Consider the following 26,099-nt stretch of genomic DNA (forward strand, 5'->3'; position numbering starts at 1 on the left):
AGCCCAGGAGACCGCCTGCCAGGATGACGCAGAGCCCGCTGCTTCCGGCTGGTTGAGGGATCACACACAGCGTCTCCCCTCCGCTCTTGCCGGGCGCTGCCCCTCCCTTCGGCACTGGCAAGTTGGATCTATCGAGGCCTCTCTTTCCCCAAGGGAGTGTGGATTATAAAGGGAACATTAAAAAGAAAGGTCGACAGCAGGCCACGCGCAGCAGGCCTGTTTGCCGAAGCCGGATCTGACTTCCTGGGCTCGGCATCACATCCCCGCTTTGGAAAGGACGGATGTCACTCGGCCGCTCTGTGGAAATCACAGGAAGGTCAGTGGGACCCTCACAGGTGAACATGCTGGTGACCCAGGAGGGCTGGAGCCCAGTGTGTCCCACCTGTGCCACGGCCACCGCTGGAAATGTGCCCGTTCACAGCCGGCCACCGCGGGCACGCGCCGAGGGAGGGAGTGCTGGCAACCACCACACGGTCAGCCGTGTCTTGTCCTTACGACAGATTCTCTTTCTTCTTATTTGTTTTGGCTCCGAAAATGTGTTTGTTTACCACTCACCCTGAGAACTCGGGGTAGTCCCCAGTAATCTGGAAGCTAGCGATCTCTGCGCTCAGCCATAATGCACACGGAGCCGAGACTGGTCCCATGGCTACTCTGGACCCCTGCTCGCCTCTGCGGCATGCCTACCACACTTCCAGCATCCAGCCTCCCAGCCCCCTCTGCCACCTGAGGGTCCCGGCACACAGGCCTGGACGCGGTGAAACCTCGGTTCTATGGCCAGCAAATGGTCTCCAGGGCCTGCGGTGTGGCGGACCCCAAGGCGGTCGACCGTGCCTCCCCCACAGACACAGCCTCACCGACACACTTCTGGGAAAACATTCTCTTCCCACCTGGGAGGAACGCTGGCACTCTGCCACCCTCTCCTGTCTGACCTCTTCAGCCAAATAATCAGCCGAATGAGAGCCATGACACTGAGCTTACCAGCCACTAGTGGGCCGCGGCCTCCGTGAGCATGGACACGGGCCACACGAGGGGCTGGCACGGGTCTCCATGCAAGGGAGGACGGGGGCTTTGGGTCCAGGCTGCCCGCAGTCCACGGGTGCCTGGCGAGGGGCCACGAGGGCCGTCTGTGATGTGCTCATGGCTCCTGCCCCTTCCCCCCGGGGTCTGCAGCTCACGCCCTTCCAAACAGAAGAGCCAATGGCATGGAGCACATTCGCTGCAGCGTTCCACGGGTCCCCTGGAAGGGTGGCTGACGGCAACCCAGATCGGTGTTCAGGTGAGAGTGGGGAGGGGACTCAGACGTCCCCAGAAAGGCCCTTCTGGAGTAAGTCCACGGGGGGACCCAGCGACTTCTGAGGGACCTGACTGATGTGCCCCAAGAGCCACCTGGCCGAGGGCACAGCCACGGGCCTCGCACACCCCATACACGCATCCCGGGCTCCGGCTCCTTTGCTGGAAGGCGCTCACCTGCAGGACGATGGGAAGCTGCTCGGGCGGGCTCCGGTTCTCCACGCCCTTGTGAGCCACACCTGGAAGGCGGTCAGCTGCTCCGCGAAGAACGGACTATGCTGTGGGACAGGCAGGGCGCGTTAGTTAGGGACCCGCCATTCCGGATCAGCTCCACCCTGGTGCACCCGTGCTCCCGCGAAGTCAGCTTGCATCACGTGAACCAAACCTGGGGGGACGGCCTGAGAACAGGGATGGAGCCCCAAACTGGCTTTCCTGTCTTTAAGTGTGAATTAATCACAAACTGATTAAAACAGCAGCCTTGTTAAGCTCTCCCTCCCCACCTCGGGAGACCGCTGGTCCCCGAGGGACGCTCAGGTCATTCACATCATTCTGGCTCCTTCCCTTCCTTCCGAGTTAGTTTTGAATTATGTTTGTTCGCATGTTGCTTCTGGCTGGAAAAACTGTTCCATGCAGAGAGGACAAGCATTCCTCCTCTCTTCACCCAAAACTGTCAAAGGGAGAGCCTCCGCCACCACAACACGCAGAGAGGTTTGCTATGCTTACAGTGTGGGGAAGCGGACAGACGAGGGCGGCCCCCAACACAGGCGGGGCTCAGCGTTTCAAATAACGCTCCACAGAACACTGTGAGAGCGGCCCCACGTGCATCTAACCATGGCTCGGAGCTGGGGTTCTGGGCCAGACCACCAAGATCACCTCCACTGCGTCTGAGCTCTGTGCCGATTTGGGGAAATCGGAGCCCGGAGAGGGGCGTTCTGGAGGACAGCTCACACAGACCTGGGCGGAGGCTCTGAGTCACGGGGCCGTGTGTCCACGGCCTCCCAGGACAATTCTGAAGCCAGTGGGCGCTCCGTGGTCAGGCCACGGTCAGATGGTCCCAGCGGCCTGAAAGCCGGCACAAGGGAAAGGGTGGAAAGTGGGGGGCGGGGCAGACGGCACGAAGAGCTGCACTTGACCACGGGGGACCCAGAAAGCCTTTGGCTGTCATTGCTGTGGGAGAGGAAGTGTTAATGTCTGCGTCCTTCTTCCTCTTCCCCACTTGCCATCCCGGGTCCAGACACACCTACACTGCCTGGTGCCTTCCTGACCACACGGGGACCAATTTGCTCCTCGCGGTGACCTCAGCACTTAAAAGAGGAGACAAAGGAAAACCGCAGTTGGCCGCGGTGTTCAGGACTCCAGCCCCTGCAGAAGGCTCTTTGAGCCCCTCAAGAAAGTCCTTTCTCCACACTTCCCACTACGTGCAAAGGCTCCTCCCCTCTCCCTATGCCGGCAAATGCTGACTCTCATCGGGCGCCTTTCCACTGCTGACTAGAATCCATCCTCGACCGCTGACCTTGGGAAAGTGACACACACGCTGGGCTTTGTTTTGGGGTATCTGACAGGGAGGTTTTAAGACAAAGCCAGTAATTTATAGGGAAAGTATTAGAACAAAGTCATGAATCTAGTAAAGCTGCTGCACAAAATCACCTATAAGCCCTATGTATACACAGAAAACCCGTAAAGGGAATTCCGGAAGATACCGTGTGCGGTCATGCTGACGGGGGGAGACTCAACACTGCAGAGGCGCCCCCAACCCCGCCGACGGGTCTGTGTAATCCCCGTCAAAGCTGTTTTCATGATCAAGCACGCTCAGTACCTGTGCAAGGACAAAGTGACCCGCGGGGCAGAGCAGAGAACCCAGAAGCGCCCCACGAAGATAACTGCCTGATTCGAGGTAAACAGCACTGGGCAGGGTGCCTGGGTGGCTCAGTGGGTTAAGGCCTCTGCCTTTGGTTCAGGTCATGATCTCGGGGTCCTGGGATCAAGCCACGCATCGGGCTCTCTGCTTGGCGGGGAGCCTGCTTCCCCCCCCCCCCGCCTCTCTGCCTACTTGTGATCTCTGTCTGTCAAATAAATAAATAAATAAAATCTTTAAAAAACAAAACAAAAACAAAAACAGCACCGGGCAAATGGAACATCCGTGTGTGGAAACGCGCACCTTGAGCCCTACCTCACGCCATCCACACGAGTAAATCCCAGACGAACTGCAGGTCTGAGGGTAAAAGTAAAACAATCCAGCCTCCCGAAGAAAAAGAGAACACCTGCTCAGGGGTGTTCGTCTCAAAGTAAACATTCCTTAAACAGGAAGCCAGAAGTCTTAAGCAAGAGGGAAAACTGGCAAACGGGATTATGTTAAAACAAGAAGCTTCTGTTCAAGAAAAAACAAAATGCGGAAGAAGTGAAATACAAAGAAGGGGAAAAGAAAAAAGGAAAGATATTCACCACGAGTGACAAAGGCTTTGTATTCAAAGATACACACAGTCACCGCAAGTCAGTAGGCGACACCGAACATAAAGGAAAAATCAACACACTTGATCAGGCGGTTTACAGAAGAGGACATTCAAATGGCCAATGAGAGTGCAAAACGGCGCCCGACAGGGCTGACGGTCAGGGAGCTACAAGATGCAATCTCGGTGGGACACCTCCTCACAGCGAGCCAGAATAGCCAAACAGGGAGAAAAGGGTAGAACAGGTCAAGTCTTTACGAGGATGTCGGGCGACCGAAACACCCACGAGCTGCGGGTAGGAGCGTGAACGGACCCGGGCGCTTCGGAACGCCGTCTGCCGGCGTGTACTGAAGCCGACCACAAGCATGTCTGGGGACCAGGATTTCACTCCCTCATAAGAAATTAATTAACTAATGAGAAATTAGCAGCGCCCGGGCAAGGCCGGGCCAGGCTGCACTAAGGGAAGCGTTCACCTCAAGAACAAAATTTAAGGGAGCACTGAAAAACTCAGTAATTGAGACTAAAAAACACTTTAAGGCAATATTTTAAAAAAGTGGAAACCCATAATGAACAAAATATCAAAATTTCAACTGAAGACAGCTCAGAATTACTGATTTCTCCTTTAGCCTCAGGCTCCAGGACTCGGCTTGGCCCTGGCCGGCACCACCTGTGAGGACCACAAGCTGGTGACTCAGAGTGTCTTCTGGCCGGGCGGGGGCACGTGGCCTCTGGAGAGCCCCACGCCTCGGTGAGAGCTGCAACCACAGGGGCAGACGTACCGCAGAGTGAAAGCAGACGCAAAGGCTACATCCTGCCGCATTCTGTTATCCAAGTGCACAAAAGCAGGCAAGAAAGTAGTTCCTCGGGGAAAGCAGTGGAAGCAGCAGGAAGGGGCTCCTGGGGGCCTCTAACACGTGGCCGCCTGATTTGGGTGCCTGGTTACTCAAGTGTGTTCATCTTATAAAAACTCCTCAAGCCGCACATTTACGGTGTGCAATTTTCTCTGTGTACGTTCTGCTCCCGAAAAAGTGAAAACAAAATAAAAGCGCTAGCATGTGGTCTACATCAGTTCCCCCCCTGTCACAATTTGGGGAAATGATTCCCACATGCAGAATACTGATTCCAGCAGATTAGAAACGAAGTAGTGAGCTCCTCAGAAACACTCCTGGCACTGGAGCAGACGGTAGCAACACGGAGCCTGTGCCGTCACCACGCCAGTGTATAGCTCTGACCCCCTAAGGGTGCAAAGTAAAACCATACGCTGTAGAAAAAGCCAAAAGCGTATCAGGTTTTCCAAACGTGCTTGTGGCGACAGGCCCTGACCTCCACTGGTGAGCTGAGGCACTGGGGAGGGCCACCCAGCTGCGGTGGCCTCCGCTGTCCCTACGGAGTCCTGAGACTGCTCCAGCCCGGTTCCCTGCCTCAGAGCTTAGCTCCAGTGGAAGGGCACCCTCGGTGGACACCAAGCACATTGGTGCGGGCCGGGTGAAGGCTCTGTCAGCTTCCTCTTCAGGGTTTAAAATGCAAGTTTCTGCAACGAAACTTGCGAGCACGTTAAAAAAAACAAACCAAAAAACCCAAAAAGGCAGCTGGAGGGAGGGATAGATGCGCTCCAGCAAGTGCCGCACATGTGGTGCTCACTGTGCGGTCCTCTTATGGCAGTTTGTAGTCTGCAACTTTTCAGAATGTGAAATGTGAAAATGTCAAGGAATACAGAGGGAGGAAACAGGAGAAAAGAGAGGGAGGCCTCTCAGCTCATCGCCCCCACTGGGGGCATCGAGATCATCTGAGCAGTTACGTGTACACACATGTACCACACAGATATGCACGCACGCACACGCACGAGCACACATGTACAAAGTCACCCCACAGAGACACACTTCACACATGTGCACACATACGTGTACCCCCCACGCCTGACGTGAGCACTTGGCCTGTATCAACTCCTTCTGTCCTCCTGTGCCCCGTTAGTGGCACACCAGCCCGACTCCCCTGGAACACGAGGAAACTGAGGCGCCAGGCAGCCAGCTTGCCCCTGTAGTCTTGGGCGGGGTCAGAGATGAAGGTGTGGGGAGAGAAGGCCAGCGGCTCCGACCCTCTACCCCACCCTCCATGGCCTAGGCCACTTCGCTCCACTGCCCTGGCCCTCCCAAACCTGGAAGCCTCCCCTGACCCTTGGGGGTCAGAGGAAGCATATGCACAGACGTGAGTGACTCTCCTCCTTCCTCAGGGCTCTCGAGGGGGCAGCTGGGTCTGGGGCACATGTGCTCAAACTCCATACGTGAGTCCTGACTGAAGACACCGAGGCCGCGCAGCCGTCGGAGCAAGGGGGGCACTTGGTGAGGGGCTGTGTGACCCCTGGTGAATCAGTCCCCTGGCTGGGTGGCCCGGGGACCAGATGTTCCTGCAGGGCTGAGCTTTACACCCTCAGGCTCCAGTCAGGAGTCTGGGGAAAACCATAATCCATTCCAGTTAAAAGGCAGAGCCCGGAACGCAGGGTCAGGGAGCGTGCATTAAGGAAAGCAGATTGACAAGAACATCATTTTAAAAGATGACATCTCTTGAGAGCTTGCCATTCAAAATCCTGAACCCCTGGTTGATGTAATCTTTCAAACTTCTGCTAACTGCACCTTTTCCCAGGCAGGCGAAGGAAATCTGACAACGCAGCATCTGGGGGTTCTGCGGACCAGGTGCCCAGGGACGGAGCCCCCCCACCCCCCAGTGGACCACATGATGCCCTTTGTAGGACTCACCCGAAATGCGGTGCCTTCCTCAATGATGGTGGGCAGCTGCGAGAGGCAGATGTCGACGGCGAGGTCCCAGGCTTGCCTGCGAGAGAACAGAGGGACACCCACCTCACTGACCGCTTCTCTGGGAGGGGCCCTGGCTGCGTCTGGGCACAGCCATGGCCATGGGTCCTCAGAAGCAGGAAGACGTCTGGCAGCCCGCTAGAGCTACTCAGTTTGTTAACACCATTCCTCTTCAAATTTACACAAGAGCTTGGGAAAAATAAAGGGGTTCGCCTCACTTTGCACTGTACTTTCAGCCCCACACTGGATTGCGATAGCCTGTCCACACCCACAGAGCAGCTGTGGCATCGCTGGTAGACAGTGGCAGTGGCACACACAAACACTCCACGTGCTTCATCAGGAATGGCCAGTATGGCGCCAGGAGAAGGCGGGTCCGTCTGTGGACACCCATCCTGAGCAGCACCCCGTCCTGCCCAGAGTCAGGACTGGCCTGTGCCACCACCCTCCTCAGCACAGAGCCCCAGACCTCTGCCAACATGCGCCACTCAGGGATGAGGCAGGCAGTGCTTGTTTGAGGGGACAGCAAATGTCTCCCTTGTGTGACCCTGGCCACCTCGTCACCACCTTTCAAGGCATCAGGACCTGGCTCCTAACATGTACAAAATGGTGAGTGCACCTGCTGGCCTGGCTCTGGGTCTGGCTCCCCGGAATCCATTTCCCCATCTGTAAGGGGTAACAATCGTGCCCGCTTGCAGGGTCCCTGGGAGACCTGGGGTAGCAGGCACACTGGTGGGGGCACTGATGGGAGGGGAATGCTCACGGCATTCAATGTTAGTTCTAAATTGACGCGATGATCACCTCCCTTTCTCTACAGCCACAGATGGAAGCCATGGACACGGCGGATCCTTCGCCCCTGCTCTGCCCTTTCCCTTGTTCATGGAGACAAAATGGGGATCAGCGCACGGATCCGGCTTTCAGCATGGCCACCTCTCCTCCCAGGGAAGTTCCCGAGAGGCGGGATTATGAGACAAGTGGCTCCATTTCTCCACGTCCCTGGAGACGACCACACCGGGAACGAAAAATGTCAACAGCCAGAAACACAGGAAATGTGGAAGACAAACGAAAGCCTACGGGGCTCTCTGTCATTACTGAAATACACGGAATGCAGTCCAGCTGCCCCGCCAAGACTGAACGAGTGCGCCTTTCCCACCAACCTAATTAAGAGGCAATCAGCGCATAATCAAAAGTGCCTCAAAAAACAGGCGATAACTGGTTCCCGTATGGTCAGTAAGTGCCCAGGCTGCAGGCGACGCGGTTCTTCAGCAGCACGGAGGGAGATACCGGTTCTTCGTCACACAGAAGCAGAGTCAACTACTGCAATTAAACTCCACAAACATCCTTGACTTTAATCTAATAAAACTCTGAACTTCAAGAGGTGGACGGAAGTGTGCACAAGCTGGGCGCGGGGGGCGTCCAGGGCACTGGCCGCGAAGCCTGGCTCCGGGCCCCAGTGGTCAGCTACAGCGGCTATGGGTGCGCCTATGACCAGACCCTAGTGGAGAGGAGAGCCGGTGGCATGTCCTCTCAGCCCCAGCTCCGCAAGATCAAGAGGCAAGAAGCAGCCTGCAGTGAAAATGCGTCCCTTGGGTGCCTGGGTGGCTCAGTTGGTTAAGCCACTGCCTTCAGCTCAGGTCATGATCCTGGAGTCCCGGGATCGAGTCCCGTATCAGGCTCCCAGCTCCACGGAGAGTCTGCTTCTCCCTCTGACCTTCTCCTCGCTCATGCTCTCTCTCACTGTCTCTCTCTCTCTCAAATAAATAAATAAAATGTTTAAAAAAAAAAAAAAAAAAAAAGCGTCCCTCTCCCTGGCAGCTGTCCGTGGTCCTGGCTGGGTGTCGCTGGCAGCTGTCCGTGGTCCTGGCTGGGTGTTCTGGACAGAATATTGGGGGATCCAGGCTGCACTGGGAGAGGCCGCCAGGCGGTCTCCTGATGCCCCCCTCCCCCAAGTCCCTCCAAAGAGTGAAAGCCCATGGAGCCCCATCAGGGCCGAAGGGGGCAACAGTCCTTCCCGAGAGCATGCTCTGCATCAGCCCCAGGGGGCCCGACAGCTCCAGAGGCGAGGGCTGGTCCCTCCCTCAGGGACCGAGTCATCAAGCAGCCCGGGACGTTTCCTTTGTTCACAAGGACTCTGGGGGGTGCAAACATGGTAGGGAGCCCTGGGACAGGGGAGCCACTGAGCTCGCTGGGAGCAAGGCAGAGAAGCTGCTCTGGGCCATGGACAGATGGGCACAGCTGTCTGAGTGCAAGAGAAAGGGGAATTGGGCCATGGTGCGGAACATGGCAGCACTCAGGAGAACACTGAAGACCTAGGGACACCTGACGGTCAAAGGTGATGGCCAGCACACGTGGAGCTGCTGCAGGCCGGTGATCCTCTTCAGGCCTCTGGCTCCTGGCACTTATGAGGGGAAAGGGCCTGCTCAGGGGACCTGAGCTCCATGAAAGCCCAGCAGCACGAGACTGGTGCTCTCCGCCAGTTGCCTAAAATCTCATCAGTTGCCTAAAATCGGCTGCATTTTCTAGGGTAAGATCAAAATGAACCTGGAGTCTTAATTCGGGTTCTCACTCAGGGAGAGTGGGAACGTGAGTCCTGGGAAGTCTGAGGCCCTGGCGGTGGGCTGCTGGGCTCTGCGCGCTCTGGCGCCCCAGCAAGCGCCAACCTGGGAGGGTGTCTGCGTTCACACCTCCTACAGCCCGCGAAGGGGCCGCACTGCGGCGGGAGGGGCGCAGCGACAGCCTGGCCAGCTGATCCGATCCGAGCGGTGTGGAGCAGAGGCTCCCTGCGCTGTGGGCTGCTCGATGAGTCACTGCCCAGAAAACGTGCCATGCAGGCAAGAGCTCGGGTTTTCAGGAAACGGGCCTCGGATGGCAGCAGTCCAAGGAGGGGGCTGGCGGGGGCGCCTTCCAAGAGCACGCGGCCTCCATCTGCACGATGGCTCTGCGGGAGAGGCGCCCTCGACGGGAACAGAAAGCACAGGTTTTTACTGTGGAGAGAGGCGAGCTTTCAGGACCTGCAGAAATCGAAAGTGAAGGAGGATGCGTCCCTGATGGCTTCACATCAAATATTCCATAGGCGCCAGCGCCAAGCGCCCGTCATCAGCGCCCTGCCTGAAGCCAAGAGCAAATGCAGATTACTTTGTGCTTTAGCCTCAATTTCGGCTCGGCTTTGTTCCCTTCCTCCCGTGGCTCACAGTGCAACCTCTCCATCACCACCCAAGGACTGCGGTCACTAGACGGCATGTTACTCGTTCCAGGTGCTCTCTCTGACAGCTGAGGCAGCTCGGCTTTGGGCTACCGGGGATGTGCACACTCTGGCCTATTTACAAGGAGGGGGAGAAAGAGTGAGGGGCACTGTTTTTCCGTGTTCTGTCTCCAAACCAGCTCTGCTGCAAGCCCATGCAAGCAGCGAGCACCCAGTCACCTCGGCAGAACCTGAGCACAGCTGAGCAGGGCCCTTTCAGTGTCTGGGCCTCATGCTCTCCTACCTCTGCACCTGCCCTTCCACCTGTTCCCCCACGTTCTGTGTGGACAGGAGTGTGAGCTGGACACGTGCCGCGTTCCCAGCCACCGGGCGACAGCAGAAATGAGCACTGCCTGTGGGGCTAGCCACTGCGGGGCGGCCGGAGGCCTGGGGCCCAGTGGCTCACTCAGGTTACATGGAAAGAGAAAGAGACTTCTTCATGAAGCCATGGGATTCTCTGCTACCAACTAACCCGCACTGCATCCACTAGCTCTATCCGTGGTAGGGGCAGGGGAAGGGGAGGGGACAGTGGCTGAATCAGTGTATTTGTATCAGCAGGGCAGAGGCTGCAGCCCCACATCGTTGCCTGGCCCGGTATTTACGCCCTGTATTTCTGACCTCTGACTTCGATTTCATAAAGAAAGAGAGATCATCACCTTCTCAGGTGGTTTCCTCCTCCTGAGACCTACAACGAGGCAGCATGGCAGAACTTGAGGTCTTCCTGCTAAAGTCAGCTGGAGCACCAGGACAGTCCGGGAAGCAGCGCCTACTTAGAAACCGTCTTAGCAAATGCAGGGACTGAGCCAAACAGGGCTCACACCCAACGTCTGGGACCGGCAACCCGCAAAGGGCGGCAAGAAGCAAACCTGACCTTCCGCCCTCCTCCCGCCTGTGCGCTCGCCGCATCTCAGTGTGTGGGTGTGTGTGGGACCGAGACTTTGTCACCATGGATGCACCCTCGGCAAGCAAAGACCCTCTGTGTGGGTCTTCTCGCCACCCCTGGGTGTGAACAGAGAGCAAGGCTTGTCCAAGGTGGCCCCACGGGAAAGCCACAGGCGGACACGGAAGTTGCTCAGCACAAGGGGACTAGGACTTCAGTCACTTTGGACAGAGAACTTGGGAAAAGCATTTTAGAAACTGGGATCACTCCCAATGCGGGTGGTGGTGGGTCTATCTACCACTAATTCTCTGTGCACTCAAGGGACTTGCCCCAGCTGGAAACGCCCGTGCCTCCACATGCTTTGGTGGCAGCGATGGGAGGGAGCAGCTGTGGGAGCGCTGGCATGGTGGGTCCCGTAGCAAGGCTTGCTGCTCGTCCAGGAGCCGGGACCATGGTGCTGCTTCGGCACAGACGCCGGAGCCGGGGGGGCCTGCACTGCCACAGTGTCACCGAGGGCAACTGATCAACCAGATGACGTTTCTGGCCATTACTGCTTCGCCGTGTTCCTACGAGCATCTCCTTCTTGAAATCTAGAGCCTCATTTCACATTCAGCTCCTGATCCAAGTCAGTTAATGGTAAAATTTTCTACATGTAATGGGATTGACTGATGTTTACTTTCTAGCTACAGAATCAGGCTGCTACCGTCATTAGAAAACCCTTCCAGACAAAACGTGAGTTACACAGACATGCTCTTCCTCCTTAGAATCCCATCACCACTGATGTCTGGAAGGGAAGCCTATAGTTTTACTTACATGGGATTTCTCAGTGTATCAGGGTAGGAAGACATGGTATCAAGCCTTTTAAAAACAGATCCCAACTGGAGAGGACCCTTGGATGTGTGCAGTGAAGCAGGACAGGCCCTAGAAGGAGAGCCCTGGCCACCACGCCAAAACGTGGGCAGGCGGCAGCACCATGCACGCCCCCCGCTGATGGCTACCAGGCTTCAGGGACCCAGGGGACACCGGGGCCCTGAATCCCCACCTCCACCCCAAGGGTGTCCGTGGTTGCGGCCCCTGCAGTGTCCCCAGCGAGCTGCAGCAGGGCCCCCATGGGTTTGGTGTGCACCTCCAGAAGGTTTCTGAAAGTCCTGTATTGGCGATCACTGCACGTGCGTATGCTCGCATTTAGCGTTACTTATTTGAGAGAGAGAAGGCATGTGCACGTGCACGGGGGCAGGGGAGACGGAGAGAAAATCCCAAGCAGGCTCCCCGCGGAGTGCAGAGCCCCCACAGGGCTCGATCCCATGAGCCTGAGATTGTGACCTGAGCCAAAATCAAGAGTTGGACAATGAACCGACTGAGCCACCCAGGTGCCCTTGGCTATCTACATTTTAAAATAAGGAAGTTGTAAGTGAAAATATGAATTTCTGGCTGCTCTTTAAAAATTTACTGTGGGCGCTGACTGCCATCAGGAGCAGCACTGGAGTGGAGGTCAGCACCTGGCACGGGCAGTGGCCCTCCTGGGCCTCTGCCCCTCACCCCTCCCGTGCCCTCATCGGTGCTCCCACAGGACCGACAGAGACCCTGCAGGTTACAAGGACACTCCTGCTGCCTGAAGCCCTTCGTGGCTCACTGCCCCTGAGTTCTGCCCAGACAATGTGCTTTCAGGGGTCAGGCCACTCTGTGCCCCACAGCACATTTCCTAAAAAGCCATCCTTTTGTGGTCCATACCCCTGACGGTGGTCTCCTCCCACAGGTAACAGCTGGCACCCCAGGACCCCGTGCAGTGCCATGCCAGCCCATCTGACCCGGAGGCCATGTTTGCCACTGGAGCGAGGGCCTGTGCGAGAGCCTGACCCCAGCCCGGGTAGGCCACGTCCCATCTCTCGACAAGGCCTGACGGGTCACTCACCCACAGTCCCTTCCGACCTGTCCTGAACTGCCGGAGCTGCGGCTTCCTGTCCCACCACCCGCACTCACGGTGGGGCCCAAAATCAGGGATGCCAAGTCTTCCCTCTTGGCCAGGAAAGGACAATGGCTCCGACACACCACACCCGCTTTCCAAGCCTGTTCCCTTACGCGCTAAGCTGAGAAAAGAGTGTCAGTCACCAGGCTGTGGCAAGGATTAGTAAGACAATGCATGCTAAGTGCCCGGTAAAGGGTCTGGCGCTTAGTAGGTGCTCCATAAACAGCCACGATGCACATGGTCACCTACATGTCTGTCGACTGCCCTGAACCTTCACACTCCCAGGGGCTGCTGGGTGCACGCTGGCAGGTCCATCCGGAGCCCATTCCAGGCCCGCCCGCCGCCAAGTGCACCTGCTCTTGAAGGTGGTTTTGGGTGGCAGCACCTGTGCGGCGCTCCAGGCAGAGCCCTCGAGAGGTCCCCTGGTCCTGCCTGTCCTTCATACTCTGGATGTAATTGGTCACCAGGCCCCGTCCATCTCAGCAGATAAAACACCCCAAAATCTGGCTCTGCACATCGAGCCACACAGCCACCATGGGGACTGCAGCCCAACACGGGACTCAATCCCGGCCGCTTCTGATGCCACGTCTTCTGCAGCCACGGCCGCCCCCCCACCCCGCCGGCTCCTGGCCTGCCCTGCTGGCCACCAGCACACGAGGCTCCTTCTCCGCGGTTCCAACCACAGCGATACCCCTGCCCCCTGCTCCCAGGGGTTCCACTTCTCCGCTGTCCCAACCACACCCCTCCTCTCGCCTGCAGGACCTGGCCCAGCATCACATCCTCTGGGATCCTCTGGTTCTGTGAGCCGTGGGTGCTCTTTCCTCGCCGTGAACGTGTGGTGTAACTACCCCTTCTACGGGCTGCAGTCCCTCTGGGGCGACACCTCATTTTTGATATTTCGGTGTCTCCACATCTAGACCCGGCGTGCCACAGGGCTTTGCCCACTTGTGCTTCCTTGGGCTCAGACAGGACACTTATGCTCGCGCTGGACATGGGCTGCTTGGCCAGGTTAGGACGTCTACAAGCCCAGGGAGGTGAGTCGGGACTCAGTGTTCCCAGGCAGCGCTGGTGCGACCGGACGGGAAGCTCTGTGGGGAAGCCGCCCAGCAGGCTATCTGCCAGGAGCCTCCTAGGTTCTGCTAAGGGTCCAGGGTCAACGAGCCCCCAGCCCCCTTCTGACGAGGGCCCATCCCTCCACAGTAAGGCTTTTCTTTACGAGTGCTCCTTGGCTGTGTCCAAGCTCCACGAGGAAGGAGGCCGGGCTGGTCTTTCCCGGGCCGGTCCCCAGGACCTGACACTCAGTAGGTATCCGGGCATTATTTCATACTTTTCTAGAATGGCTTTTTATGACCTCTATGAGGCCACCCACTGCCCTGTGCTTGGCAGGGGCACAAGGCCTCCTCACAACGGGTTGTTCCAAGGACAATCCTATCTGCCGTACAAACTTGGGACGGAGTCTAATGTGTGTGAATGATTTCCAACTTGGAATTTTAATGAGCTCTTGTCACAACATTTGAAACGTATCAAGTGAGACCAAGTCCCGGCACCAAACCTTACGGGAGTTTACCAGTCATACCTGTTTTGTGCAAAGAAATACTCAACAATTTCTTCTGTCTCCAGTTTTGTATTTTGACAAATAACATCTTAATCATAATGACTCAATTGTTAAAAAATAGCTTTTGGTATCTCAAAAGCATAAAACAAATCTACATGCAGACTTAAAATTACAAAATCACTATCTGCTGACTTTTAAAATGGAGAGCCTGTCTTTTGCTCCACAGCGCAGGGGCCCACGTCCCTCGCCCTGGGTCGCTGCTCTGCTCCCCGTCTCCCTGCGCATAACATCTGTCATAATGTGGATAGGATTCTGCTGTCGCTACAGCTCGGGGTCTGCTCTTGTCACTCAACACATTTGCTCGGGGTAAGGAATCCTCACAAACATAACGTCAAGACTGCTTACTCCCTTTCAAGTACACGTACCTTAACCACACACCTGCTCTGTTAGGTATGAGGTTTAGTCCCAATTTTCCCTTTCACAGCTAAAATGCTGACAAACGGCTTTATCAAAATTTCTGTGTCTCATGTTCCTTGGTTTCTCCTCAGCACCTGCCGAATCACCCTCCTGAGCAGGGACTGGAGGGCCTAAGGCAGATGGTGCAGGCAGGGGCAGGGCTCAGGGTGCCTGAGGCCAGCTGGGCCACGACCGAGGGTGGAGGGCAGGGTGGGGTGGTTCCACAGCACCCACTGGTGGGACACAGCAGGACAAGTCAGGCTCCAGAATGCTTGCTGCTGCCCGGCCGCTTCCAACGTCCCGCTGGAGAGAGAGGTCCAGGGCTCTGTCCCCACAGCTGAGGCTGGCTGCACGCCAACACGGGAGGGGACGGAGCTGAACCTGAGCTATAGGAGGGACGTGGGCGAAAAGGTCCTTCCGGTGGAATCCAGGCCACCCCACCCCTCCTCACCCGGCGGGGCGCAGGGCCACTCCCCCACCACAGTGTCTGATCACACGCGTTCCCAGGTGCCGTACAAGCTTCCTGGCAGATAATGGAGATGTCGTGACCTGGTGTCTACCCATGTCCCATCTGACGTCCTGAAGCCTGCGTATGTGGACACATACTTCCTGACGAGGCCGCACACAGCCATCAGGGGCTGTGCTGCCTGTGGTGGCCGGGCCCTGCCGTCCAGCCACTCGCTCCCCTCCCTGTGCCTCCCGTGCTCACCTGCAGAGTGGGGCTGTTGGCAATGACACCTGTCTCGAGGGGCACGACTCAGCGCGTGGAAAGCATTTACAACTCATGACCCACAGGACGTACCGAGTAAGTCTCTGGTGTGATTATCTCCGTATCCGGCACCTTTTGATCATGTGCTGTGACTTGTTTGTGCCTCTGCCTCAGTAAAAACCGCGGCACACCGTCTTCTCACCCGTCCACACCCTGCCTTCTGCGCATAATCCCTGTGGACTTTCCAGCTGTCTGCCTTCAGCAAGATGCTGCTCATGGTACAGGCTCTGACGGCAGCTGGGGGATGCCTGCCTCCCGGGGGGGGCCCTTGCACGGACCTGGAATGGACTTCCAACAGAATTCAGCCAAGGGAACGCTGTCCCTGCTGCCATGTCACACCGTGTGGACTGCCGTGCCCTTGCTGGCTAAGGAGGCTTGAGGCGCCTGGGGGACCCCACATGGCAGGGACTGTGGGTCCTTGCAGCCCGGTGAGACCCCCAGCAGACCAGTCCCCCGCCCTACAGACACATAAGCACGTGTGCTTCAAGCCACTCAATGTGTGGAAATGCGGTTGTTCCGCGACAGGTACGTATACTCCCGATCCTTCCTCAGACCGCAGGATTTCTGCTTCTAACAGAAGAATGCATCTGTCAGGGAAACAGCCAACGTTTCTCCTAAGGTTCATTAATTGGTCAGCTGGTTTCCGTGTTCCCCTGCATTGCAGCAGAGGGCGTGGCTTCCAGTCACCCTTCCTGGGCTAAGCCTGGGTTCAGTGGGAGCCACGGATGCTTCACCTGTCCCGTCCCACCAGGTGGAGAGCTGACAAAATGGCTTCTTGGCTTTCATGTGAAACGCCGGAATGGCACACAACACATAGGCTTAAGGTTCAGGTTCAAAAAGAGAAGGAAAAAGAAAATCTAAAGCACATAAGTTCCTTTGGCCATGAAGGTAAAACCAAAACCACCAGTTCCAGCCGATCCGCAGGGTCCGCCACCCCAGGGCCAGAGCTGCTGGAGACAGGCAGGCCGACCCTCACGTCTACGGTGGCTGCCAAGGAGTGCTTACGCTTCTCCTCCCGAGATTTTACCTTAAACCTTTCCTTCAAGATGTTCATCAAACTACATTACGGAAAGACCATAATGCACAGCAGAACAGGCGGGAGAGTGAAGGGGGTCCTGGAGTGGAGGTGTGTCTCCAGCCCCTCCCGCTTTTCCTGCTGGATGGACTCCTCCGAGGGGACAATCACAAGGCAGCAGAGTGGCATCTGTCCTCAGCCTGGGAGCACTGGGATGGCACCGTCATAGTCTGACTTCTACGTTCACTTCTATGTGAACAAAATTCACTCCCAGCACCTGAGGGCTGGACCGTCCTGCGTTCCCTGTGATGGACCTGAGGGTCTGGTGACAAGCTCCATGAAGCAGCTGGAAAGAGCCTCACTTTTCTGGATGAGAAAGAAAATGTGCTTCAAGGAAACAGGCTGGACAGGAGCCAGGAAGTTGGACTCAAGGAGACCTAATTCCACTTCATGCTTCTGCCTCTTGGAAAGGTCCCTTGGAGTGACAGGAAGCCCATAAGATAGCTGGAGCCGGCACAGCAGCCTGGCCCCCGCAGGGTGACAAGAGCTGTTCTGAAGGGTCACTCCACTGTCAGAGCTGCGTTGGGTGGAGGCTCAGGCGAGCAGGCCCGCCGAGACCGTACTGCTGGTCGACCTTCCTCTCCACCCAACCCTGCGGCCTCCCATCCCAGGTCTGGTCCGGGAGCCTCCTCGACAGTGCCTGGTGCCATGTGCCAGCTCCGGGACGAGTCCAACCTGCCACGGCTGGAATCCACCGACGGGGAGTGGGGGGGGTCGGCAGGCCAGATGGCGCTCTGCACGATGGGGGGCCGTGGAGCCTGACTGAGCAGGTGACACCCATCTCCAGGGTGTGTTCTAGCTGCAGAGGGGACATGAGTTGTGAAGGGAGGCCAGACCGAGAAAGGACAGCCCGGTGTACACAGACAGCTGCTAGCCATCCCGCCTGCCTCAATACCGTGAGGCTCTCCCCACGCTCACCTGGGCCTCTGTGGACCGCTGTGTGATTCATGTTTCTATGCACGACACGTAAATACACACGCAGATTGGCTTCATGAGACTCACAGGAGCTACCTTCGCAGGAGAGAGGGCCACATTCCCGGCCTTCAGAGCCAGCAAGAAAAGGTGTCCTTAAATGACGGCGGGACCACGGGGTGCTGCTGCCGCGGCTACCTCTGGACCTTAAGCAGCTCTTACACAAACTCCAGAGTTCGGAGACACTGTAAGAGGCCAATCCTGGGGAAAGCAGTTGGGGAAGACGAGTGGAGGCCGGCCATCTGCAACTGCCTCCTTGCCCAGCTGCCGTCGCTCCGGCCCCACGTGTCTTGTCTGTTCGCTACTCTGGTCCTGGTCTCTGGCGTCTTCTCTAGCACGAGCCACTGAGCCTGTCTTCCAGGAGGTGTTTCTGCAGCCAGAGGAAAGTACACTAACAGGAACACGCTCTCAGGGAGCTGTGCTGGGCTGGGGTAGAAGAGGATAAGAGGGTGCAGGCCACGTCCCCGACAGTCGGTGCCTTGCGCCCACTCACGTCTCCATCCCGCGAGGAATCCGCTTGGCCAGTGGGGCCCTGTGGCCTGGAAGCTGCATCACCAGGCAGCTGGTGTGGTGCCCATTTCCTGCAGCTTACCCCGTTTTCCTCCTAAGACCACATAAGGCATTGACCCCGCGTGATTTTTTCCCCTTCTTCCCTTTTCTTAATAATAGATGTTTTATTAAAACCCGGTTCAGAAGAAAGAGACAGGATTTAAGACATCACTTTTCCTAATGGAGAAGGCTTGTTTGAGGATCCAATCTTCCAGAAACGTCGGTCTTCACTCTAATGATTCAGGCTAAGTACCAGGACAGACTTCGAACACTCTCCCAATCCCGGCCCCGCAGGGCAGCTCGCCATTCTGTGAGCACACGTGACCTCCTTCCGTGCAGGGACTCCGCCCTGGCCTGTGCTCCCCGCGACCACTCTGGAAGCAGGCGCGGATGAGGCGTGTTCTGGCTCTCCGTGGACAGTCCGCTGCTGTGCCCAGTACGGCACGCCCCAATTCCCCCCACAGACCAGAATATTCCTTCCTGATTTCCCTTCAGTGGATGAGGGCAGTGAGCCTACAAACCTGTCCCTGGTTCTCTGGGTTTTCAGTGCTGGGGAAAGCGGTCGTACACATATTTTAAAAAAAATCACTAGTGGAAATAAACCTGGCTGTGAAAACACAGCACGAGTGACCTGCTGTTTCTAAGTGTCTGCATTAGGGTTTCCCCACGGGCGGACACAGCTCGGACTCACTCCTCTGCGGGCATCCCGTTTCCATACTGCCCTGGACTCCGCCCGTGGGACAGAAGCGAGGAAACAGAGGGAACCGATGCCTTCTGGTACAGCGCGGGAGTTAAAGAGAGTTCACGATGGTACCCTTGTTACTATTGTTCCTAGTGGCTCAAGCGGCAACAGCCCCATTTGGGGGAAACTATGACCAACGGTCCTAAAGACCTCACCTGTGCGCACGTGTGTGCTCCCGTGACGTAAGTGTACATACTAACTGGTCACGAACCCGACGGTCTCAGGCTGGTGGAGCGGCCTGGTGCTCCAGAGCCCTGTCGGCAGTCTCCCCGAGCCGTCAGTCTCTCTCTCCCCTCCCTGCACCGGTCCCTGCAGGGCCACAAGCTCACGGGCAAGCCTCTCCGGCCCCGGGTCACGGGATGGGTTATGTCTGGACGTGTGGTCCCGCTCCATCTTCAAAGACCTGCCAAGGCACCTGTGCCCCGGAAGGAGACTCACGCGTCCTGTGTGCAGAGACCTTTACGTAGGCCTTCACCTACTCGTCAGCACCACCTGGGTCTCCAAGCTGGTGGCAAGTCCTGTATGTTTCATGTCATTCCATGAAACTCGTCCTGCCATAGATATGGACAGAAACCAAGCCACTTAGAGAACGTCACACCGTCGGGTACGGCCCGGCCGGGACACTTACCACATGGCGTGCATGTAAGTGGGGGGCAGGCGTGGGCTGCTGACCGGGGTGCAGTTATAGGACCTCATGATCCTTTCTGCCAGGAGAAAATTTCGAAAGAGACTAGCCACCAGCAGGTCCTGTCTGAAGAGCTTTTGGAAGAGATCTGAGGGCAGATAAAACAGGAAAAGGTATTTCAGTGATTCCAGCACTTAAGCCAAACACATAAATTTACATCCATCAGAACTTTTTACAAGCAGGTTGGGACTAACGGGCACACTGCCCATGGGTCACACACACACACACACTCAAGCACAAACACCAAACGCCAGCCAGTCACTAATGAAAAAATACAAGTCTTATAGTAGCAGCTTTTAAGAAATCTGGTTTTAAAAAACCTGGATTGTGCCAATTTTTATGAAGAAAAGTGAGTCCTGAGTCCACCTAGAAACGAACACCCTGATGTCAGAGCGGAAGCTCACGTGGGGCTTAGTGTCCGCTGCTGCTCATGGTCCCCGACCCGCCGTGACCCATGGAAACCTCTGGGGGCTCTTGCCTCCTCCTCCTTCTCCTCCTACCCCTCAGCTTTCCTCACTGACAAGACCTCCTTGCTCATCGCAAGGGTAGGCGCCTCCCGACTGCGAGCCAGCAGCCCGCCCCTGCCCCAAGCTGGCCAGCCGGGCCGCCTCACCCCGAGGGAGCACATTCCATGCGATGGTGTCCGTGATGGCCGTGAAGATCCAGTTCAGTTCTCCCAGGGGCGTCCTCCGGTCGTTCAGCCGGCCGGGAATCCTAGGAGACACGGGGCGCTTCCGTTAGTGACTACCTGGCTACTGTGGAGGGCTGGAGAGAGGAGACGGGGGAAGGAAAGAGACGGGGGACCGACAGCTCGGAGTGAGGCTGGGGAGGCTCGCCACACTGGGAGAACGGCCTCCAGCCTCCCCTCCCTCCTCCCGGGCGCCCCCGATGCAGGGGATGGACCCAGCGGCTGCATACACCACTCCTGCAGCCCCCACGTACAAGACACGGGCCGTGGACAGGCCCCCAGGGCAGCCCCTGGCGTCTATACAGAGAAGCCCGGCCCAGGCCTGTGGCTCCAGGCTGCGGAAGCACTTTCAACCCGGCTGCCGGGAAGGAGGGCTCGTCCTCTGGGGTCAACTCACCTTCCATTCACTCATCGTATACCAGAGCCCGACTCTGTGGCCAAGTGCAATTCTGGCTCTGGGAGGTATCGGGGGGCGGGGGGACCCCTAGTCAGCCGGGGAGGACAGACAGTAAGCCGTTCAACGCGCACAGCTGTGCTCGCGCGGGGACGAGGCCCACGGGGCAGGGTCCAGGGCACCCGCGACAGGTGAGGTGACGGAGGGCCTCACTGAGGAGATGCTGCAGCACAGGCCGGTCACACCCAGAGGGAGACCGAGTCGGGCAGAGCCCGGACATGGGCTTGTGTCTGCCGAGCGGCGGCCCCGGCCCCGCGTGTGACATGCTTAATTAGACCCGACGGGAAGCTCATTTGTGTTTTCTCCCAAAAGGGAAACGTTCACAGCAATCCGGCTCAGAGACTGAAGTGTGGCCCCTGCTCTTCCTAAGAGTGAACAGACTAGGGATTTCCATCATAGTGGCCGCCTGGTGGCCCCATCTTTGCATGAACGACGCCCAAGCGGCCTCGGCAACGGGCAGCGGGAGCTCCCTCACGGGGCGGCAGCGAGGGCGCCCTCCTTCCACCAACCGCTCTTCCTTCAGGAACAAGCGATGCTCCCGATTTCCTCAGGTGGCCTTAGTGACAGGACACGAGAAACAAAGGAGGGGCCGGCAAAATATCTGAAGGCAGCATTATTGCTCCAATAGTCTGAACTCTTGAAAAACATTTCCCAAATTAAAAAAAAAAATCGTGTGTCCACAGGGAGACTCCAGTGTGTGGGAACTGGAAGGCTTTTGCGAACACAGTCAAGCTACTGGCTCTGGCATGGCTAACCCAGAAAGCAAGGTTGTTTTTTGTTTTTGTTTTTGTTTTTTAAGATTTTATTTATTTATTTGACAGAGAGAGATCACAAGCAGGCAGAGCGGCAGGCAGTGGGGAGGGGGAGGCAGGCTCTGCGCTGAGCAGAGAGCCCGACGTGGGGCTCAATCCCAGGACCCAGGACCCTTGGATCATGACCTGAGCTGAAGGCAGAGACTTTAACTCACTGAGCCACCAGGTGCCCTGAAAGCAAGGTTTGTTTTTAGGGAGAGAGTGTGGTGGGGACAGAAGGAAATAATGTTTTTTTAATTAGATTTTATTTATTTTAGACACAGTGCAGGGGAAGAGGGAGAAAAAGAATCTTAAGGAGACTCGGGGCTCAATCCCAGGACCCTGAGATCACGACCTGAGCTGAAACCAAGAGTCAGACGCTCGCCCAGCTGAGCCCCCCGAGGGCCACAATAACCACTCCTACTGGCTCTGTGGCTTGGGCCTAAGGATTCCACCACCGAAGAGAAGTCGAGGCCTCCAGGCGAACACTCAGCACAAGGACAACAGGACGGTCCCCCCCTCTCAGCCTGCATGGCTGTTCCTTTCTCCACCGTCCCCTTCCAAAAGGACAGCACATGCCAGTGGCCCGGTGGCCTGCCCTCGGCCCTGGAGCAGGAAGGCAAGGATCTGTGGACAGCACAGCAGAGCAAATACCGCCAGCCCTCAACAAGCAGCAGCCGGGTGAGCGTGGGGTGCGCCCTCCAAGAGAAGATAGCTATGAAACCCGAGCAAACAGCCCGGGAAGTCATTTCACTGGCGTCCTCCTTCTCGGCCCATGAGTGCCAGTGCCGACACCTGGGTTGCTGCCCTGGAAGGAACACGGCACTAGGGGCTGATGGGGAGGAGGGGCCTTCGAGAGGGCCAGAGGGCGGGCAGGGAGCCCGGACACGTTAGCCTGGGGCTTGGGTCCTGCATGTGCAGAGGAGGAACACATACACCGAAACCCTTGCACACAACACACCGCAGGCTCACCAGCCACGACGCTCCGCAGTGGCGCTGTCCCGCTTGTGCGCAAGGATTCTCGCTGCAGCTCTGCCGGCCTCTGCACGGTGGCTCGGGGCGAGAAGACGCGCGCCTGCAGGGCCGCATCCCGAGGCTGGGGCCGCCGTCAGGACCAGTGGACGCGCGATAGCGGAAGTGTGCAAGGAGCAAGCACTGGAGAAAACGGTGACCCTCCACGTCTCATCACAGCTTATCTCTGCCCATTATTCAGACTGCGATGTGGAGGGCCCGTCCCCACCTTGGACACCTGCTGCAAATGCCACGGGCCCCCAAAGCCAGGAAGGACTCTCAGAACTCAGTGAAAGCGGTGACGCTCGTGGTTATGGCTCACTAGAGAGAACTACAAGGAGCCATCGGAGCCAGTGTGGAGAGGGACGCGCGGGGCAGAGTCCAGGAGAGGTACGGAAGGTGGGGCTTCCATGTCCCCTCCAGTACCCGCATGTGACGGGGTGCGCAGCACTCTGCCAACTGGGGTTGGGAGAGCCCCAGGGCCTTGGTGGCCACCTCGGAGCCCTGGTTGGCTGCCTGGCTGCCCGTGAGCCAAATCGCAGCCTCGAGGCGGACAGACGACATACTCCAGCCCTAAACTGAAGTCACACGGTCAGCCTCTCCGGGGGAGCGGGACCCACCCTGAGATGACCGCGTGTGGCTGTCTTCCGCCCCAAACAATGATGCTCCTGTTGGGAACGGTACAGGCGTTCTCTCTGTGCCGGCCAAGTTCTCGACTACACACCAACAGTAATCTGTTCACTGTCCAGGACAGACCTGTGCAGGACTAGTGAGCAGGTTTGGGATTCACGTGCCGTGGTGGGCGCAGCCTCTTCACTGGACTAAAAGCCTGGAGGTGGGCCCGTGGGAGGCTGGGCCAGGGCGTGCACGCAGGCCTCTCGCCTGGGTGGCCTATGGGAAGTGCTGCTTACCTCCACCCCCGCTTTGGACGACAAATCGGCACAGGAGAAGAAAAACCCGACCCGACCACTGGACGGCACGAGTCAGGGACACGCCGGGCCTCGGACGATGCTCTGGGCGTGGAGCCAGCACCACCCTTCTGGACCAGCCCAACCTACTAAAACCACCGCAGCAAGTCTGCTTCCAGAAACCAGCCTGAAACCGGACACAAGGAATGGGCCCGTGAGACATGCCGGGTTATTTACAGGGTGAAAAGTCAGAAGCTAGAAACGTTACCAAAATGAGAGAAATGAATAAGTAAACTATAAAACAACTGCGTGAAATTACTAGAAGCTAGCAGACTGTAGCTTATGAATATTTCAAGGATATGCGAAACGCACGCTTCAAAACATTAAGTGAGGAGGCAAGACAAATCCCACAGTCAACAGCACACGGGCTGTGCAGGTGGGAGTGCAGAAGATAAACCCCCAAGATACAACCGTGGGGAGGCTCTTCCTGTCTCGTGCGTGCATGCAGGTACGGTGTGCACCCCACTTCAGCAATGGGGAACAAGCCAAACCCCCATTCCCTCGCCTCCCCGCCCTGGGCCCCCGGTGCTCAGGCCAGGGGAGCGGGCAGCTAGTGGGCGACAGGACGGCACTCATGCAAGAGTGTGACCAAGGTCTATCTCCAGACCCCGACCAAGTGCGTCACTGACATGAGCCGGGTCGTCCTCAATCGAGACGAGGTGACCCGGCAGCAGCTGGACCCTGTGGGTAAAGAGATGACACACTCCCTGCGGCACAGAGCTGCTGAGATCCCTGTCTTGGTGGGCGGGTGGCCAAGCCAGTGGGACCAACAGAGGCCAGTCCTTCTCAGGCTAGGGTCAGTGTGCACTCAGGTGTTTAAAAGAATCTGCAGCTTGTAACCGTCACCAGCAGGTGAGTGCACGCCCCCATGCCATCACCCTGGACCCCACTAATCTCTCTCACTAAGCTCGTGAAACCAGAGACACAGCCGTCTGCCGAATGGTCTCAGACAGACGCAGGGATCTTGCAAACCGACCCGTCCACCCACGTGTCCGAGAAGCACCTTCTCCACGCGGCAGGTGCAGGCGCACTCTTGGGATGGCAGAGTCGGACTGAGTTAACTCTCCTCGCGTGTCGTGTCACTTAGAATTAAATCGCTCCCAGAACTGTTTGCTTCTGTTTTCCTTTCTGTATCAGAGCATAGTGAGCAACGTCAAAACCCAGCGCGCTCTGGAGGCCATCTGGGTCAAGGGCGGTGGGCACGGGGCCACGGAAGGTCAGACCCAGGACCACATTTCATCACCCCCAAAGAGTCTCGTTAATCATCATGGTGGTTCTTTTAAAACTGAAATCCACAGTGTTAATCAAGGACTAACTGTTGTAAGAAAAGCATAAGAAGTTGAAGTTTACAAACAGATCACTGAACCGGGAGATGAGAAAAGCCTCTGGTCCCAGCTGTGCTGTGTCCGGGAAACTCCGGGCAACTTCCCGGCTCTGGGTCACGGAGCCTGACCTTATGTGCACAGCAGCAATGAAAATAAGACGGATGGCTCTTCCGAAGGAGACACAGCAGCCAAATCCCTGCAGAGTACACGGCCCTCCCTGCACCCCTGCAGTCACCAGCATCCACGACCCCCAACAGCTGGGCTCACGTGCAGCTTTCTGATTCTTGCCAGAAACGATGCCCCGGGATCAGCATGCCCAGGTCATCACCAGCAACCTCTAGCCCCCAGCTTGGTATATGGTAACTGTACCTGGTGTCCACACCCCAATTTTTAGGAGGCCTGGAAGGGTGAGGCCAACTCTGGAATGTCAGACTGTGCCCTCCTTCTGGGACCACGCTCTCCCTCTCCGACACCGGTCTTCCTACCGTCCACCATCTGTGCAACTGGTCCCACACTGGATGCGTGTGACTTAGCCTCTGACATGGCCAGCTCCAACCTGGCCATCATCTTCCAGTCAGCCCAACCTGGTAGAGATGGCACGGGCTGTGTTCTCAGGCTGTCCTGATTGCCCCCAAGGACCAGGGAAGTGCACAACTCTGCACTGTCCTGCCGAGGGTGTGAGCATGCCGCCCGCACAGTGGCCCTTCCCCACTCGCCCTGTCCTCCCCAGTCTCTCGGCCTCCATTCCTAGCTGTCTCTGCCCAACACCTCCAGGGCCCTTCTGTTGTCCACAGGAAACAAGAAAATGTAAGAATCCTTAGCCCACAAAACCTACCAATCACCATGGGCAGCCTGTCCCGGTCCTGGTGTCTGTCCATCTGCCTCCTTCCCTAACCTCGCTCACCTGTCTTCACAGCTCCCTGCCATCAGGACCCCGTCGCTCCCTGGATCTCGTCCCCACCTCCGAGGCCTCGTGGCTTCTCTTCCACCAAAGCTCGAAGCCTCAAAGACACAGCTCACCCGCTCTCCAGCCCCCAAGCTGGGACAGCTCCCATTTCTGGCTTCCATCTGCCTTTGCTGCAGAGCGACTTTCTGGACCCAGGCCCCTCTGCCTTGGCTCACACCATGTGGGGTAACGGCCCTCTGCCTCCCCGTGGCCAGCACCCTGCCAGCTTCTCTGCTGCTGCTGCACAGTTTTCAGCCACGGGGCCGCTACCTCTCCTTCCACAGAGCTCAGGTGGAACAAAGGAAAGCAGAGCTCCTCGGGCTGTGTGAGTGGGGTCAGCTGCCCCCCGGCCTCCTGCTGCCTAGGCCCCCCGAGACGGCCTCTGTGAGGCTGCGGGGGAGCAAGGGCCAAACCACCACTAGGGAAGTCAAGTGGAACGATTCCCACATGGCTTCAAACCACGGATCATCGCCCAGCTTGAC

At 57.4% G+C, this 26,099-nt stretch overlaps 1 protein-coding gene across 1 annotated transcript in view; it reads right to left on the reverse strand.

Annotated features, from left to right (window-relative positions):
- The window catches only part of RPTOR (regulatory associated protein of MTOR complex 1), a 315,386-nt gene that overhangs the window by 85,951 nt on the left and 203,336 nt on the right, over positions 1-26,099 (reverse strand). Inside the window, 5 exon segments of the mRNA XM_047708089.1 lie at positions 1,468-1,517; positions 1,520-1,568; positions 6,491-6,566; positions 19,378-19,522; positions 20,048-20,148. Of these exon segments, the coding sequence (XP_047564045.1) occupies positions 1,468-1,517; positions 1,520-1,568; positions 6,491-6,566; positions 19,378-19,522; positions 20,048-20,148 (421 nt within the window).

This window comes from Lutra lutra, chromosome 16, assembly GCF_902655055.1.
Source record: "Lutra lutra chromosome 16, mLutLut1.2, whole genome shotgun sequence".
Taxonomy (NCBI): domain Eukaryota; kingdom Metazoa; phylum Chordata; class Mammalia; order Carnivora; family Mustelidae; genus Lutra; species Lutra lutra.